This window comes from Rana temporaria, chromosome 4, assembly GCF_905171775.1.
Source record: "Rana temporaria chromosome 4, aRanTem1.1, whole genome shotgun sequence".
In the NCBI taxonomy this organism is placed as follows: Eukaryota; Metazoa; Chordata; class Amphibia; order Anura; family Ranidae; genus Rana; species Rana temporaria.
Window position 1 is genome coordinate 380,085,955 of NC_053492.1, and position 19,650 is coordinate 380,105,604.

General features: G+C 41.0%; 1 protein-coding gene across 1 annotated transcript in view; it reads left to right on the top strand.

The window, feature by feature from the left end:
* The window catches only part of ENTPD6 (ectonucleoside triphosphate diphosphohydrolase 6), a 66,393-nt gene extending 47,087 nt beyond the window's left edge, over positions 1-19,306 (top strand). Inside the window, exons 8-14 of the mRNA XM_040351019.1 lie at positions 3,237-3,316; positions 4,664-4,728; positions 6,234-6,335; positions 6,636-6,776; positions 8,307-8,363; positions 16,562-16,671; positions 18,806-19,306. Coding sequence (XP_040206953.1) covers positions 3,237-3,316; positions 4,664-4,728; positions 6,234-6,335; positions 6,636-6,776; positions 8,307-8,363; positions 16,562-16,671; positions 18,806-18,892 — 642 coding nt within the window. The 3' untranslated portion in view covers positions 18,893-19,306. The remainder of the gene's footprint in view (positions 1-3,236; positions 3,317-4,663; positions 4,729-6,233; positions 6,336-6,635; positions 6,777-8,306; positions 8,364-16,561; positions 16,672-18,805) is intronic.
* Positions 19,307-19,650: the final 344 nt, after the last annotated feature.

Below are 19,650 nucleotides of genomic sequence, written 5' to 3' on the forward strand. Positions count from 1 at the left end.
CACAAAGGGGTTTTAATATTGTACAAGTAGAAAGGAACCTTGGGAGCTCAAAATGTTCATGGGTTAGGGGCGCAAATTACCCGTCTTGCCTTGGGTGCTGACAACCCACGCTATGAAAATAATTTTATTGTTGGGGGTCCCCACAACCTGGGAAATTTTATCAAGGGGTCACGGCACTAGGAAGGGTGAGAACCACTGATCTAGGGGTATACACTTTAAAGTAAGCCAGTTGTCTGCTACCAGATAGCAGAAGGAGCAAAACTGTGTAAAACGTGCTTGTGTTTTTTTTTTTTTTCTCTTCTGCGCCATCTGTTCCTCCTTTCGGAGGCCAAGTTTTGCTACATATTGTCATTACAAGGCGTCCCACAAATGCAGAATGCTGATATAGTGGATTGCCAGGATTTCTTTTCATAGTGCAATTTGTACAATGTGAATTTATTTATTTTCTTTGGAATGACAAGGCTTAAATAGATTGTATGGTGGATTTGTACTTTCGCTCTTTAACCACTTAAGACCCGGACCAATATGCAGGTAAAGGACTAGGCCCCTTTTTGCAATTCGGTACTGCTTCGCCTTAACTGACAATTGTGCGACGTGGCTCCCAAACAAAATTGGCGTCCTTTTTTCCCCACAAATAGAGCTTTCTTTTGGTGATATTTGATCACCTCTGCGGTTTTTAATTTTTTGTGCTATAAACAAAAATAGAGCGACAATTTTGAAAAAAATGCAATATTTACATCGGATAATTTTGACACATTTTTGGGACCATTGTCATTTTCACAGCAAAAAGTGCTATAAAAATGCATTGTTTACTGTGAAAATGACAATTGCAGTTTGGGAGTTAACCACTAGGGGGCGCTGAAGGGGTTAAGTGTGACCTCATATGTGTTTCTAACTGTAGGGGGCAAGGCTGGACATGTGACGTCATTGATCGCCTTTCCCTATATCAGGGAACAGACGATCAATGACAGCGCCACTGTGAAGAGCGGGGAAGGTCTGTTTACACACACCTCTCCTCGTTCTTCAGCTCCTGTGACCGATCGCGGGACTCCGGCGGCGATCGGGTGCCGCGGTCACGGAGCTTCGGACCGGGTCGCGGGCGACCCACGGCTGGGCATTTAACAATCACGTACAGGTACGTGATTGTGCCCAGCCGTGCTGTTCTGCCGACATATATTGGCGTTAAGTGGTTAAAGGGGTTGTAAAGGTACAATATTTTTTTTCCTAAATAGCTTCCTTTACCTTAGTGCAGTCCTCCTCCACTTACCTCATCCTTCGATTTTACTTTTAAATGTCCTTATTTCTTCTGAGAAATCCTCACTTCCTGTTCTTCTATCTGTAACTCCACACAGTAATGTAAGGCTTTCTCCCTGGTGCGGAGTGTCGTGCTCGCCCCCTTCCTTTGGACTACAGGAGAGTAAGGACGCTCTCTACGCTGCAGATAGAGAAAGGAGCTTTGTGTTAGTGGGCGTCCTTTACAACCCCAATACAACCTTTACAACCCCTTTAATATGATCAGGACTAAAATAAAAAATGTAAGGTAAATAATATACTTTTACATGGTAGAGATCCTGTCCAATCATTTACCTTTTTTTTTTTAGCAAAGTGCGTTCCTTTTATTAAAAAGAGATTGAATACTTCTCTCCATTAATGGCTGTGCCCATCAGCTGCTTTGCGTTGCAGAGAACAGGTCTCTCAAAGTCCATTGGGAGATGGAGACTTTCTGGGGTGTTTATCTTCTAGATCCCCCAAAGCTCTTACTGGTTCCTCCTACAGTGGGGATTGCTGTGGGGGATCTAGGAGAATGACCATAAGTGTCTGTATGCAGACTCCAATGTTCCAAATGACAAAAATCACCAAATGCCTTACTATTTTAGATCCTCATGGATATCCAATGTTGTGTTGCCAGTGGTCTGGAGACTTGGCAGGTCTTGCATTGTCGCTGGAAGTGGCATGTGCCTTTTTCCAAGTCGGCATTGCTCAAAAGAAGCCGAATTTAGGCTAGGAGAAGGGCCAAGCTAGCCGGAGGAACAGGTACTGTCTCAGCCCTTCACAGATAGGACTTTTCCTCATTGTTTCATGTATATCTAAGTGAATGGGTCATTAATGACTAGAGCGGGCAATAGTGTGAAGAGGAACTGTCATTTTCTTGGGTAAAACAAGGAAAAAGGTGCCTCTTGAGTGTATGTATATCATAAAAAATGTATTATAAAAACAATATTCACTTACATGGAAAGAAGTAAAGTTGAATTTGGGTGCATCTCTGGGCTGAGGAGGTGGGACTACAGGTCCCAGTGAGTCCGCTTCTGACTTGGAGGATACAGCACATTAGATCCCAGGGAGGATAAGGTGGAACTATAGGTCACAGCAAGTCCTCTTATAGCTGATAAAGTGCAGCACATGAAAATCCAGAGGGGGTGAGGTGGGATCACAGTATTGAATACTTCTCTCTATTGATGGCTGCGCCTATCTATCAATGGTCTATCAAAGTCCATTGGGAGATGGAGACTTTCTGGGGTGTTTATCTTCTAGATCCCCCAAAGCTCCTACTGGTTCCTCCTGCTGTGGGGGATCTAGGAGAATGACCAGAAGTGTCCATATGCCAACCGTTTTTGGAAGACCAGTTCTTTGTAACACTGGCATGGGTGGGAGGATGAGAGGAGTATTTTGTCTCTTCACAGGTATGTGCGTAACTGAAAGGCTCTTTTCACACTAGGGAATCGGCTTACAAAACGCAGTGGATCGCTTTACAGAGCGTGACAAAAGGAGGGATTGAAGGTGTTCCGGTAGCGATACAGCTGCCACTGGATGCCTGTTGTGGTTTATTTTTTTATTTTTTATTGGTGAATGGCAATTTTGGATTGCGGGAACTAGCCACAAGATAATTGTTCGACTCGTAGTTGTGGCTTGTCCCCATCCACTTGCCTAGCTAGCATGTGGAGCTACAGATTTATTCACTTTACTGAAAGCATTCCATTTTCTCCTATGCTGAAAGTATGTTGTTGTCGCAGCAGTAGCTTATCCCTTATCGAACAGCCAAATCCAAGCTTTCAGTTGCCAAAAAAAACACATTTGCATAGTGTACAGTATATGGTTTTTATTTCTTTATTTTTTATTTGTGTTTTTTTTTTTTTTTTTTTTGTTTTTTTTATTCTCCCCGCCGTTTGATTTGTGTACCTGGTGTTTATATAATTTTTTTTTTTAATGTGGTCGGTCTTGATCCTTTTTTTAAACAGATGACTTTCCCTAATGCACCACCAGGATTTATCACCAACTTTCAGCTGTTTAACCGCACATATCACCTCTATTCACACAGGTGAGTTATGATCCACATCTTTACTAAAGATAATTAAAAATGTAAAGTAAAACTAGTTTCCGATTTATTTATTTTCTAATGCAGATTATAGCATTAAAAGATCATTTGATTGTTTGGCTGTTTTGGTCAAGAGAAACAGGTTTTAAATTCTATAATATATTCCATATGGTCATATAAAATTGGGTTTAGGAACCTACTCATTGATATCAGTGGATGCAATTGCTCCACCCAGTCCTGAATTCATTGCAGTATGATGCTTGTTTTTGTTGGTTGTCCTAATTGGATTCCTGTGCTGTCAGTAGTTCTCAGCTGAAATCTGTTAAAGCGGAGTTCCAAGCCAGGGTCAAGTAGGTGTCCTTTTTATTAAAAGTCAGCAGCTACAGTATTTGTAGCTGCTGACCTTTAAAAAAAAAAAAAAAAAAAAAATTCCCCCCCCAGGCTGAAGAACTCCGCTTTACAATTTAAAGTACCTAAATAACAATTTGTTTTTAGAAATGTGTAAATGTATGCTGAGATGACGAGTATTCAGAGTGACCGTATTGAGTAATGTAAAGTCTTCTCCAGCTAAATGTTTTAGTTTTTTAATTTTTTCTAGGTTGTCGCAGCCTTTTTTTTATTTTTATTTTTTTTTGTATTAAAGGATGCCAAACTTGTTCCTAAGCAGGACCAAAAACAAAGTAATGGCATGGAAATGTTTTCATAGTGTGTTCATAGTTGAGTAATTCACAATTTAAGGTCTATCAAGTCTGAAGATTAAAGGAGTTGTAAAGGAAAAAAATGTTTTGCCTAAAATTTATGTCTGCAAGATAGACAGACAAAATAGTGTAATGATTCTGTTAAAAAACGAGTAAATACCTATTAAATTCCTTCATCTATGTCACCTCCGGCATTCTAGTTTCTGTTTTCTCATTCACTTCCTGGTTCGTTCATGTAAGAACTACATTTCCCAGTATGCATTGCGGCACGCCCAGTAATTCACACCTCTTTGAAGTCTCTAACACGTAGAGAGCGTCCTGCCACACAGATGTAGTTCCCATGAGGGGGGTGAGCACATCACTGACCACCGCAGTAAAGCCTCCCGTCACGGTGGTCAGTAAAATCAGACAAGCAGGAAGTGAACAGAACAGAGAAGAAATAGAGCAACTTCTGAGCAAAAACGAACAATCAGGAAGTAAAAAGAGGAATGTCTGCAGGTAAAGGATGCTTATTATGAGAAAAAAAATGTTTCCTTTACAACACCTTTAAGTCCATCTAGAAATCTAATTGGACTATACTTGGATCACTTGGGAGTTGGTAATGTGAACTGTGGATTGTAAAGTAACGTTTCCATTTATACATATTACACAGCTACTTGGGACTTGGCTTGATGTCGGCCAGACTGGAAATCATGGGAGGAAAAGAAGGCATACCCTGTAAGTATTAAATGTTTGTATAAGGTCTTGTGAATTGCAAACTCAAGACTATAACCTGTTCCATTTTGCTTAATGAGTTCAGGTCTCAAGGATTAGTCACGCTTGGCTTGATGTTTTAGGTTATTCGTTCTATTACACCACTACCACTTTGGTGACAGTCTTACTCGCATGAAGACTGATACATGTTAGACAGGAGATGGGTATGGTGCTGATATCTTAAAGCAGTGGGAAGGTTCCATCATTCGCTAGCCACGGTCCTCTTTCCTCTAGGTCAGGGATATGCAAATAGCGGACCTCCAGCCGTTGCAGAACTACAAGTCCCATGAGGCATAGCAAGACTCTGACAGACACAAGCATGACACCCAGAGGCATGATGGGACTTGTAGTTTTGCAACATCTGGAGGTCCGCTAATTGCATATCCCTGCTCTAGGTGCTGGGTTCTTATCCTTTTGATTATGTTGTGCACAGGGGGTCAGTCATTTTGGCACAGCCGGATTGTGTCGGGCATGCACGCTGACTTGCTCATGCACAGCTCGGTGTACATTCAGTATGGCTCTCTTATGCAATAAAGAGAAGACGGAAACCTAAAAAGTTTTTAGGTTTTAGGGACTTTCTGTGATCCCACCTCGCCCTCTCTGGGTTTTGATGTGCCGCACTTTGTTAGCTAGAAGAGGACTTGCTGTGACCTATAGTTCCACCTTTTCCTCCCTGGGATCTGATGTGCTGCATCCTCCAGGTCAGAAGCCGACTCCCTGTGACCTGTAGTCCCACCTCCTCAGCCCAGAGATGCACCCAAATTCACTTCTTTCCATGTGAGTGGATATTGTTTTTATAATAAATTGTTTGATATACACTCAGAGGCGCCCTTTTCCTTGTTTTTCCTAGTTTTACTGGAACTTGCTTCTGGTCTCCCTGGTGGCAGCCCTGAGAGACTCGCCTATTTCTTCCCTGATACTTGCTTCTGGACTATTATGGACCTTATACCAAAAAAAAATCTTGAAAAGGCAGTTTTGCCATCCCAAAAACAAAGCTAAAAAGTAGATGTGTGAACTGATGGGTTCAACTAGTATTATAAAGCGTGTGTGTCAAACTTAAGGCCCGCAGGCCAAATCTGGCCTGCCTGGTCATTTCATGTGGCCCCTCGCACCCAGGGTTTGTTTTTTGACCCCTAACTCTCACCCTCTGCTTCTTGTTCACCGCTGTTGCTTGTAAGCACAGAAGGCACCCCTGAACCCTGCACTCTGTAAATAGCGTACCCCTGAACCCTGTACATAATGCAGAGGGCCCCCATGAAACTGCACTCTGAACATGGACCACCTCTGAACTTCACACGTAATGCACTCCTGGTATTTATTGCCCCTCATACCCACTGTTTGTTGTGGTTCAGTTTGGAGCGTTGCAGAGTTCCTGCAGCTGTTCTTCTGAAATAAGATCCCTACATTTTTTAATATAATCTTACAGATACAATGTGTAATTTCAAGTCCCTGTGCCTTTTTTCCCTCAGTGCAGTCTGGAGAAGAGCTGGTGACTCCCTGTGTGACACCTGGCTATATGACAGAATTTGAACATGCTGGAATCGCTTATAAAGTGGAAGGAGAGAAGGGTGGTAAGTGTGAACCAACCTAATTCTTTCCAAGTGTATGATATGGACTATTAGTTTACTGTCATGCCTGTGTTGGGTTGCAGGAAACTAATTTTGGCATTATTCCCCCATCAATACAGACAGGGCAATCCCTCGTGCCGATACATTGTACTCTCCAGCCGGGGGGGGGGGGGGGGGGGGCGGAAGAAGCTTTCATTACTGTAGTGCATGTTGGGGAAATCGCTCTTATATTTATCTTATTACAAGTTGAAGGTACTTTCACTGTACCATGATTGTTTTTTTTTTTTTTTTCTCCTTCTGCAGTAACTTCTGTATATGAATCATGCTATAGAAGAGTAGGAGAAATGCTTAAGGGCAAAGTGAATCGTGCTACGGAAGTGGCTGTTCTCTTCTTTTATTCCTTTTCATATTATTTTGATCGTGCTGAAGATACACATTTGATAGGTAAGCACAAGTATCTATCATTGGCTTACACTAGTGTCACAAGTAGGTGTTCACCAAGGCAACCTTTCGCCTAGCTGAACGCAGGGGGGAGAGGCAGCAAGTAGGTTCTCTGTGGATAGAAACTTGCCAAAGCCAGCAGGCATTAGGCAGTTCTGTGTTCACGAGGGAGAGAGAAGTAACAGTGAGCGGCTACAGCTGCCAAAGTGCAATATGCTCCTAATAAATGGAAGTACCTGTTTATTAAGGGCACTGTGTGTGTGTGTGTGTGTGTGTGTGTGTGTGTGTGTGTGTGTATATGTGTGTGTGTGTGTATATGTGTGTGTGTGTGTGTGTGTATATGTGTGTGTGTGTGTGTATATGTGTGTATATGTGTGTGTGTGTGTGTGTGTGTGTGTGTGTGTGTGTGTGTGTATATGTATATATATAAATTAGTGCGGTGTACCATGTATAGTTTTTGGCGCAGTATCTGGCTTCCTTTTTTTTTTTTTTTTTTTTTTTATTCCTGATAGGTTTTACATAGAATACAATAAAAATATTTCTTAAATATGTTTTGACGCATTGTCCAGCTGGATGATAACCGGCAGCTTAGCTGAAAAGCCGAGCTCCTTTCACTATAACCATGTGATGAGCAATCTTTCCTGCACAGTCTTGGACTGCAGCAAGACTCTTCTTGATTCCTATTGAACTGGGCTTGGATAGGTTTTTAAAGGGTTAAATAACCTGAACCAACACAATTGCCACCATCCCAACCCCCCCACCTGTCCCTACTGTATTTACCTCTGTAAGTAATGAGTTATCTGTGCCAATGCAGCCATTGCAGAGGTCTGGGGATTAGAAATCTTTCTTTCTGTAGAGCTTTCCAGGATGGATTTGAGCAATTTTGATTGGCCATCACCAGCACGTGACCACTTTGACCAATTGGAATTACCCTGATCTGTCCTGGAAGCCCTAAAAAAAGAAGTGGAAGAAAAGTGGGGATTTTTAAATCCCAGGGTCGCTACACAAGCTGAATGAGCACTGACAGCTCATCACCCACCGAGGTAAGTACAGTGGGGTGGGGGTGGTTTTGGTGTCCTGTTTTTTAATTTTTTCTGAAAAGGTGAATTTACAATTCAAATTTTCTTGCATGGCCAGATGTTCAGAATTTTTTTGTCATATACAAATTTGACATGGGTGGGCCTAGATTAGCATATGATCAGACTCTGTGTAATTTATCAGTGGTTACAGAGTAAATAGAATTCCTGATGTGTTTCATGGCACCATCGTGTCAAAGCAAAGAGGGGGCAGTGTCCTAGTAAGCAAATATGGGGTTCCCATCCTTTTTGCTGACCTTCCTTGAGACCTTTTAATAATGGGAATCCCACTTCAGTGCCAGATTTCACCAGAAGGTGACGCTGCAATCAAAATCTGTGACTACAGACCTCTGTACCAAGAAAACCCAACTCCTACGTGAAGGAGTCATGATTCAACAGGATCTTTACTTTTTTGCCACTTTGATTTTTTTTGTAACATGACTTTCCTTTGTCCCAGATCCGGAGATTGGCGGCTTTGTAAAGGTTAAAGATTTTGAACTGGCAGCTCAAAAAGGTAAGATGGTTTGAAATGTGGCAACAATAGAATCATTATAGCACGGAAAGAAGCAGTTCCAAGGATTTGAACTTTAAATTGTGGGATTGTCCAGATTCATTTAATTCTTGTTACTTCTGTGAAGGGACATGGAGTCCTTTCAGAAAGAATACTTGATGCTGAACTCGGACGAAAACATTTATCCTTTGCAGTGGGTCTCCCTCCCCACTAGAAGGGGGTTACTGTTACGGAAGTAAGGGATAACGAATAAGGTGATACATATACTTGCCTTATTTTTGGCCTCTGCCTATTTGTGCAACTGGTCTCCGGAAAGCCTCTTCCCTTTGCTGCAGCTCTCTGATGTCATCCCATACAATAAAAAAACGGGAAAAACACTGCGCTAAACAAAAAAATTGAAAATGCTGCTAGTACCAAAAATATAGATACAAATATTTAAGCAAAATAAAGAAAAGAAGAGGTACAGCGCAAATTCTAGTGTATAGAAATTCTGATGTGATACCAAAAAATTCCTGGCGTGACACAAATAAGTGAAGGTGACACAAAATTGTAAGGTCAATTGCTATGCATCACTGAAACTAAACAATTGACTATAAATAAAAATGCACGTGAAAAACAAAAATAACTTGTAAATGAAAACAATATATGAATGTGTATAAAGTCTGTGAATGAATGAGATTGTGCAAGCAAAAAAGACTACAGGTGAGGTATTAGTCCATATGCTCCCAGATATCTTTAAAGAAAACTTCTTTAAAAGAGTGAACTTCACAGCGAATGTCTTCAGAGAAAAGGATAGTACAGGGCTGACACAACCTTCCACCAAGGCACACCTGAGTGACAAAACAATGCCCTTACCAGATGTGGAGACCACAACGGTGGTCAGACTGGACCCGGGTATATTTAGAGTCACCCAAATGACTATATGTAGCACACTGGATCTGCTTCAAGCTATTTCCCATCGGTCAGAACGGATGAATGGCTCAGATGCAAAAAGAAAAGAAAAGGGCCCATAGTGCAACTTTGCAAAACAATTTAATGATCAAAGTAAAATATTGCACTTACAGATAGGTGGAGAATCATAAGCCCAATAAGGTGCACAAAGTGCGGTTTCAAAAGCTGGATCTCGGCGTCCTCTATGGCTTCCCCTTCCTGGGTCAGTTCAGGTTAGCGTAAAAAACGTCAGAATGCAGGCCACGCCTATGCATTTCGTCATACGTGACATCGTCTGGGACTGGCTGCTGCTTTCATATGCTCACGCATGCCCTTATATATAGTGTCTGCGCCATTTTGAGTGAGGGAAAACTAGTAAGGGCAAAAATACTGACCAGAAAGGGATCAAAAATTAAAACTAGAAATGGGTGACATCTTGTGGCTAAAAAGGCAAATTGCACCTAAGAATATACCATAGATGACTACCAGTGCCATCTTGTGGCGAAAAAGCATATTACATGAAGGAATATACCAATTATGTATATAAGATAAAACTGATGAACCAAGAAAGGGTAATGCCAAGGGAACGCCGAGAAAAAAGTATATGTACAATCTAATATAACATATGGGTACACAAGCTTTTAATATTTGTTAGTTAAAAGGCTAAAATATAAAATTTATTTAAAAAATATATTTAAAAAAGAACATATAAAAGAAAGGGGACGTTTATATATATATATATATATCTCCAGTGAAAGAAACCTATGCATTATTCAAGAAACAGTTAATGTCCCAGTCTACATTAAGGCCGTGCGGTATTTAAGATTGCATATTGTAAATCCATTGAGTTTCAATCTTGGAAATGGCGCGAACTTTGTTCGTGCCTCTCTAATGGGGGGTTAATTTTTCAATCGGTAAAAACATTGTACCCTCTACCTTTTTGTTGTGGTATTTGGCATAGTGTTTTGAGAGATTATGCTTAGGAAAACCCCGCCTAATATTCCCCACATGTTCCTCCATCCTAACATGTGCCGCTCTTTTGGTCCTGCCAATGTATTGTTTAGCACAAGGGCACTGAATGAGATAAATAACGTACTCACTGGTGCAGGTGATAAAAGAGTCAATAGGATATGATATCTGCGTCTGACTCGATTGAAACGATTCTATCTTACGTCCCTGAAGCTGGTTGATTTTGCAAATATTGCATTTCTTACAGGGGAAGAACCCTTTCATGGTCTGGAAAAATGAAATTGTGTTAGGAGGATTAACCACGTTCGGAGCCAGTTTGTGTCTGAGGGATGGTGCTCCCCTAAACATAATAACAGGTTTATCTGGAAGTACTGGACCCAACACTTTGTCATTTTTTAAAATATTCCAGTATTTGTTAAAGATTTTCTTAACTGAAAAGTATTGATTGGAAAAACCAGTGATCATGGAACATCCAAATCTACTATCTAAAGCTTTTTTGGGTCTTCCAATATTTTCCAGCATCTTGTTTCTATCCATATCCTCAACTTTCTTGATAGTCTCGTCGATGTCAGTTGCCTTATAACCTTTCTCAAGAAATCTGGTTTTGAGAAGTGATGCTTGTATTTTGTACTCTGATGTATTTGTACAATTCCTCCTTAATCTCTGGAACTGTCCTTTCGGTACAGCACTAAGCCAGGGAGGGTGATGGCAACTCGTAAGAGGGATAAAACTATTCCGGTCCGTCTCCTTAAAGTGGGTATTGGTTGTTAATATTCCATTCTTGACCACAATATTCAGATCTAGGAAATGTATATCAGTACAACTGGCTTCATGTTTCAAGCAGATGCCCTTATTGTTACTGTTAAGCTGGGAAAGGAAATATTCTAAAGAACTAGAATCTCCCTCCCAGATAAGCAGGACATCGTCGATATACCTTTTCCAAAGACGGAGCTCTTTTGGGGGTTGTAAGTATATGACCTCTCTCTCCCAATATGCCATGAAAAGATTGGCGAGGCTGGGGGCAAATTTAGCCCCCATAGCCACGCCACACTTTTGGAGGAAGTAGTCACCCTCAAACCAGACTCAAAAACCTCTTAGTGTCTGAATTGCACACAAATTGGGACATAGCCTATTTAGAACAATATGTAGCACTTAAAATGGTCCCACGCAGTTTGAGATGGGAAGTCAGCCCGCAGAAGGGAGAGTCAGACCTAGCCGGGTGGTATTCCTACTTTAACGAAACAGGAATTAAATTTTTGCAATTTCTATTGAGCAAGAAACGTAATAAATTAAAATTTCTTAATGATGAGATAGGCGTACTAAAAGATAAGCTCGTCCCTCATAAGGATCAAGAAACCTACAAACAGAAATCTGAACAACTTAAAGGATTTCTTGAGAAAGAAGACCTTGATCAGAAGCTAAAGAAAAAGAAAAAATACAATCGAGATTTCACAGACTATACTAACAACATGGTCTTTAGATGGCAAGCGACCATTATAGAGGAAATGGAAGCAGAGAATGCCCAGATCTCCGCTTCAGTCAGCAACAATGAACAACCCCCCTCAGACAGGGGTCGTCCCTCTATTCCCTCACAACCATCGAGTGGTAACACTCCGAGGGAAGGCCCAAGTAATACCCCATTGGGTTATACGGCAGTAAAACCCAAAGTTAAGAATAATAAAAATAAAGGGAAATTCATTAAAACTGCAGATCAGGGGAACTGGTCTGAGGGTCAATATAACAACCGCCTCCCTAAGGGAAGACCATTGCGAGCAAAAGACCATCATCGCAGTGATTCACCAGGCTGGGGATATGTGGAACAGAGGAATTACCATCCCCCCCCCCCGTATTTCCATCATCAGGATTTCGAGTATGGGAGGGAGATCCCTTTGAGCCAGTATGGTCATTATCATAATGACCATACCCCTAGAACCAGCTCAGTCCCTACTTATAACAGATTCGCTCCCTTATCGCACTATAGTGATGACCGTCCAGAGGTTGAATCGGTTATTTCCAGACATCCTAACCAATATGTCGAACATGCCACTCGGTATAGAGATGAACAGCAGAGTGCCCCATGGCAGACAAATGGAAGAGATGAACCTCGTTTTTTTCCTCCGGTCAACTTTCGACCCAAAAGAGGACCAAACGCAGGAGAGGCAACAGAGGGGGCAGGAGGGCCCAAGCCAAAAAAAAAGGAAACAATAAAAATTGATGGGGTCTTCAATTTAAGTTCAATACAACTTTCAAAGGGTGAGCAATCAGTATTAAGTCAAGGTTTAAAATTCGCACCACCTAGGAAACTGAACAAGTTTGAGACATTCATCGATGCCCATAAATTCATCAGAAAGATGAATATTAAAAGACATTTTATGTTAAATCCCATTGGGAGAGTCAGTAACACTGCATCAAGCAGTCCAGGGGTGATACACCCAATTTCCACACCTTTACCCTTAGAAGATGGTATGGCTTCAATTAAGCATACTAATCTTTCTAATGCATCAACCTTTAATCCCCCCCGGTTTCACTGCACCTTCTATTCAAACCTTCAAGGAGCTAGTACTGAAGGACATTACCGCTCTTAAGGTGCCGCGTTTCAGAAACAATAAGGATTTCCAAAGTAACATCAAATCCATTTGTGAACGGAACGACATAGTGATTCGCCCTGCAGATAAGGGTGGGGGTGTGGTCATCCTCAATAAGGATGACTACCTCACTGAACTCAAAAGGCTTCTCTCTGATGACACCACCTATAGCCGTCTCGCTTGCAATCCCACGGTTAAATATAAAAAGGCTTTATCCGAATTAATCAACAAAGGATTTTCTTTGGGAATACTGAATAAAAAAGAGAAGGCATATTTGATTCCATCTGCCCCAAGGGTTCCAGTCATATACTATTTGCCAAAAGTACACAAAAGTTTGGTAAACCCTCCGGGTCGGCCCATCATAAGTGGCATAGATTCCGTGACGGCAAGGATCGGGAAGTATATTGATGAGTTTCTTCAGCCCTTGGTTATCCATACCCCATCTTATCTCAGAGATACCACCCAGGTTATCAAATTGCTGGCTGATTTTCACTGGAAGGAGGGTTATATCTTAGTGACAGCTGATGTCACTTCTCTCTATACTATTATTTCACATCAACATGGATTAGAGGCAATACGTTTTCATTTGCAGCAGGATAATTCTTTGTCAGTTTTACAGAAAGATTTTATTATCTATCAATTTAATTATTTTCGCAACAACTCATAACTATTTTTGGTTTGAGGGTGACTACTTCCTCCAAAAGTGTGGCGTGGCTATGGGGGCTAAATTTGCCCCCAGCCTCGCCAATCTTTTCATGGCATATTGGGAGAGAGAGGTCATATACTTACAACCCCCAAAAGAGCTCCGTCTTTGGAAAAGGTATATCGACGATGTCCTGCTTATCTGGGAGGGAGATTCTAGTTCTTTAGAATATTTCCTTTCCCAGCTTAACAGTAACAATAAGGGCATCTGCTTGAAACATGAAGCCAGTTGTACTGATATACATTTCCTAGATCTGAATATTGTGGTCAAGAATGGAATATTAACAACCAATACCCACTTTAAGGAGACGGACCGGAATAGTTTTATCCCTCTTACGAGTTGCCATCACCCTCCCTGGCTTAGTGCTGTACCGAAAGGACAGTTCCAGAGATTAAGGAGGAATTGTACAAATACATCAGAGTACAAAATACAAGCATCACTTCTCAAAACCAGATTTCTTGAGAAAGGTTATAAGGCAACTGACATCGACGAGACTATCAAGAAAGTTGAGGATATGGATAGAAACAAGATGCTGGAAAATATTGGAAGACCCAAAAAAGCTTTAGATAGTAGATTTGGATGTTCCATGATCACTGGTTTTTCCAATCAATACTTTTCAGTTAAGAAAATCTTTAACAAATACTGGAATATTTTAAAAAATGACAAAGTGTTGGGTCCAGTACTTCCAGATAAACCTGTTATTATGTTTAGGGGAGCACCATCCCTCAGACACAAACTGGCTCCGAACGTGGTTAATCCTCCTAACACAATTTCATTTTTCCAGACCATGAAAGGGTTCTTCCCCTGTAAGAAATGCAATATTTGCAAAATCAACCAGCTTCAGGGACGTAAGATAGAATCGTTTCAATCGAGTCAGACGCAGATATCATATCCTATTGACTCTTTTATCACCTGCACCAGTGAGTACGTTATTTATCTCATTCAGTGCCCTTGTGCTAAACAATACATTGGCAGGACCAAAAGAGCGGCACATGTTAGGATGGAGGAACATGTGGGGAATATTAGGCGGGGTTTTCCTAAGCATAATCTCTCAAAACACTATGCCAAATACCACAACAAAAAGGTAGAGGGTACAATGTTTTTACCGATTGAAAAATTAACCCCCCATTAGAGAGGCACGAACAAAGTTCGCGCCATTTCCAAGATTGAAACTCAATGGATTTACAATATGCAATCTTACATACCGCACGGCCTTAATGTAGACTGGGACATTAACTGTTTCTTGAATAATGCATAGGTTTCTTTCACTGGAGATATATATATATATATATAAACGTCCCCTTTCTTTTATATGTTCTTTTTTAAATATATTTTTTAAATAAATTTTATATTTTAGCCTTTTAACTAACAAATATTAAAAGCTTGTGTACCCATATGTTATATTAGATTGTACATATACTTTTTTCTCGGCGTTCCCTTGGCATTACCCTTTCTTGGTTCATCAGTTTTATCTTATATACATAATTGGTATATTCCTTCATGTAATATGCTTTTTCGCCACAAGATGGCACTGGTAGTCATCTATGGTATATTCTTAGGTGCAATTTGCCTTTTTAGCCACAAGATGTCACCCATTTCTAGTTTTAATTTTTGATCCCTTTCTGGTCAGTATTTTTGCCCTTACTAGTTTTCCCTCACTCAAAATGGCGCAGACACTATATATAAGGGCATGCGTGAGCATATGAAAGCAGCAGCCAGTCCCAGACGATGTCACGTATGACGAAATGCATAGGCGTGGCCTGCATTCTGACGTTTTTTACGCTAACCTGAACTGACCCAGGAAGGGGAAGCCATAGAGGACGCCGAGATCCAGCTTTTGAAACCGCACTTTGTGCACCTTATTGGGCTTATGATTCTCCACCTATCTGTAAGTGCAATATTTTACTTTGATCATTAAATTGTTTTGCAAAGTTGCACTATGGGCCCTTTTCTTTTCTTTTTGCATCTGAGCCATTCATCCGTTCTGACCGATGGGAAATAGCTTGAAGCAGATCCAGTGTGCTACATATAGTCATTTGGGTGACTCTAAATATACCCGGGTCCAGTCTGACCACCGTTGTGGTCTCCACATCTGGTAAGGGCATTGTTTTGTCACTCAGGTGTGCCTTGGTGGAAGGTTGTGTCAGCCCTGTACTATCCTTTTCTCTGAAGACATTCGCTGTGAAGTTCACTCTTTTAAAGAAGTTTTCTTTAAAGATATCTGGGAGCATATGGACTAATACCTCACCTGTAGTCTTTTTTGCTTGCACAATCTCATTCATTCACAGACTTTATACACATTCATATATTGTTTTCATTTACAAGTTATTTTTGTTTTTCACGTGCATTTTTATTTATAGTCAATTGTTTAGTTTCAGTGATGCATAGCAATTGACCTTACAATTTTGTGTCACCTTCACTTATTTGTGTCACGCCAGGAATTTTTTGGTATCACATCAGAATTTCTATACACTAGAATTTGCGCTGTACCTCTTCTTTTCATCCCATACAATGCAGGACTGGTGGTCCTGCATTGTAAGGAAGGACAGCAGAGCTGTGACCAGTTGGGCAGAGAGGGAAAGAGGCTTCAAGGGACCAGCTGTATGAAGAAGTCTGCAAGAGTGAGGAAAATATAAATATACCTTATTCATCATTCCCTCAGGGAAACTTAGAAATTCTTAAAACAAAGTGAAAAGTTGAACCTAACCTTTTGGCACAGAACAATCTATCAATGTGCTCCCTGTTGCCCAAGAGCAGGGCTGTAAAGTCATTTACTGTGCAAACACACAAGCCCAGAAACCAGCATGATGGTGTTTATTTAATAGGGCTAGCCAAGCGAAATGAGGGATGGTGAGAAATCCTATAGTGTACTCTGCAGGTAAGGTAAGATCTGCCAAGTGTAAATATAATGGGCAGCCTTTCCGAGTAGCTGAGAAATGCCTGAAAGGCAGGTTAACCTTCACTGCTATGTAGCGTTTTGTAATCGCTCACTAATCTTTCTCTTTCTTTAATAGAGTGTACAAATATAGAAAAATCAGGGAACCGTCCATTTATCTGTATGGATTTGTGCTACATTACTCATCTTCTACAAGATTTGGGATTTCCTAAAGAAAAACGGCTAAAGGTAACTACCATATTAATACTTCTAAAAGTCATGTGGGTTTTTTTTTTCTGCATTTAGTCTTCTATCTCTAAAAAAAACTAGAGACTAAACTCTTGTTAAAGGATCTTCACCCTAGGAAAAATTTAAATTCGTCAACTACAAATACTGTAACTGCTGACTTAATAACGGGACACTTGCCTATTAAATGATCCAGCGCTGTCCTGCCTAGGCCAGTTCTTTACCTGGCTTTGTCATCTTTAGCGTGGGAAGCTGGTTATGACTCCTTGTGGCTTCACATCACGTATATACTTTGTGACTGATCCCATAGTCTTCTGTGACCTGCCCCAAGGGGTTGCGGGAAGAGGGGGCAGCAGCGAACTTCCACTGGGATAGCCTAGACCACATGTGACACACGCAATGCCTGCAAGCCAAGTCTGGACCTCTGCTCAACCTCTTATTTTATAAAGCGGGTCATACGCGCTTGTAAATTTCATAAGCAACTCTTTCTTCCGTGGTTATTTAAACTTTCTCTCAATTTTATTTTAACCACTTAAGGACCGCCTAACGCCGATATACGTCGGCAGAATGGCACGACTGGGCACAATCGCGTACCTGTACGTGATTGTTAAAAGCCCGGTCCGAAAGCCACGGGACCCGATCGCCGCCGGAGTCCTGCGATTGCTCCCCGGAGCTGAAGAACGGGGAGAGGTGTGTGTGTGTAAACACACCTTCCCTGTTCTTCATTGTGGCACTGTCATTGATCGTCTGTTCCCTGATATAGGGAAAGGTGATCAATGACGCCACGCGTCCAGCCCCTACAGTTAGAAACACATATGTGGTCACACTTAACCCCTTCAGGGCCCCCCAGTGGTTAACTCCCAAACTGCAATTGTCATTTTCAAAGTAAACCATGCATTTATAAAGCATTTTTTGCTGTGAAAATGACAATGGTCCCAAAAATGTCTGATGTGTCCGCCATAATGTCGCAGTCACGAAACAAATCACTGATCGCCGCCATTGGTAGTAAAAAAAAAAAAAATTAAACAAAAATGCTTTAAAACTATCCCCTATTTTGTAAACGCTATAAATTTTGCGCAAACCAATCGATAAACGTTTATTGCGATTTTTTTTTTTTTTTTTTTACCAAAAATAGGTAGAATACGTATCGGCCTAAACTGAGAATTTTTTTTTTTATATATTTTTGGGGGATATTTATTAAAGCAAAAAGTAAAAAATATTGCATTTTTTCAAAATTGACGCTCTATTTTTGTTTATAGCGCAAAAAATAAAAACCGCAGAGGTGATCAAATACCACCAAAAGAAAGCTATTTGTGGGGGAAAAAGGACGTCAATTTTGTTTGGAAGCCACGTCGCACGACCGCGCAATTGTCAGTTAAAGTGACGCAGTCCCTAATCGCAAAAAGGGGCTTGGTCCTTTACCTGCATTGTGGTCCGGGTCTTAAGTGGTTAAGAAGCAGAAAGACAAAAATATTCCCCATTGCATAAATACCATTTATTTATAATTGCACATGGGTCCTTCTCCTTGCTTTCATGTTGTATCACTTCTCGTACAAATGTGGTAGTGTACTTGGCAGCCCTGGTTCACAATGATTTGCTGCGTTTCCCCGCATCACACTGCATAGCAATCGCAAGGCGTCCATGCAATCTGCTGTGGGTGTCGCCCTGAAACAGATTGTAAAATGCAGTGCGTTTGCCAGAATCGCATGGATGTTCAAACCCATGCGATTCAGGTGCAGCAAAAAAGGGTCCTGCGCCATTTGTAAAATGTATGGCTCAAATTGCACCGCCCGGACATTGCATGTGATGTGCACAGGAATGCGGTGCGTTTCCTGTGCGAATCACATGTGGTGTCTGTACCGCACAAGTGTGAACGCAGGCTCAAGGAACAAAATATGGAAATGTCATTACTTGTTTTTACATAAATTTTAATTGCAGTCCTGTCAATTTCTAACATGACAGTTTTACTTTAAAAGTCCACCTAAAACACTGTTCTATTCTAGTTGTGTTTTTAGGGTACCCAGTGGGCAGAGCTTTCTCTGTTCATGATTACAGCGGGGGGGGCTTAGTGACATGCTATTCAGCATAAAGCAAAGTGTTGCTTGTCTTGTCAATTTTAAAACCTTCATTTCCACAGCTTGTTAAGAAAATAAATGATGTAGAAACCAGCTGGGCCCTGGGAGCAACTTTTTACTACATGAATCGGATGCAGGGTAATGCATAGAATCATACGGCAGAGACTGAAGAGGACTTTCTGGCAAAAACTTGACTTCTGTTCTCTGATGTGGATATCAGAGATTTTAGCCATAATTTATTTCACATTCAAGTGGTGGTTGCTTCTAATGTCTTAATTTCTTTGATGTTTATTTAAGATGAAATTCCACCTATAACACTTTTATATTTATGGTGCAGATACCTTGTTCCTGTAATCAGTCTTTATGGGTTTGATTGACACTGGTGAGATATCTCTTCCTCTATCTGAAATGCATGCACTCTATGTATTTCAATTGAATTACCGCCGGGTGGGATCTTAACTCTGGTGTCAGCATCCTAATAGAATTTCATTCCTTTTAGACATGGAAAATCTAGGAGGAACCAGTTCAGCTCACAGCCATGGCCCAGCTGTCAGGATGGGGGGGGGGGGGGGGGGGGTCACTGACAACTGTAAAAACTCAGGCATTGAATCCTACTCCACTCTGTAAAATAAAGATGTATTCTGTAGAACAATAGACCCAAATAATTTAGACAACATTGGCTGCTTGAGGCCAGACGAGTGTCACTAATTAGGTCAGGGGAAGAGGGAAAGGGATTTTGGTGGGGACTTTTCATGGCACTGGTTGGAAACGGTATGGTAAAAAGTAACAATGTTTATTTAACATAAAACAAATATCATAAAACAACATTTAGGGACAGGCCCCACATTGCACATCAGAAAGCCAAAAACAAACTGTGTCTGAATGTAAGGAGTCGACCTGTGAGGTC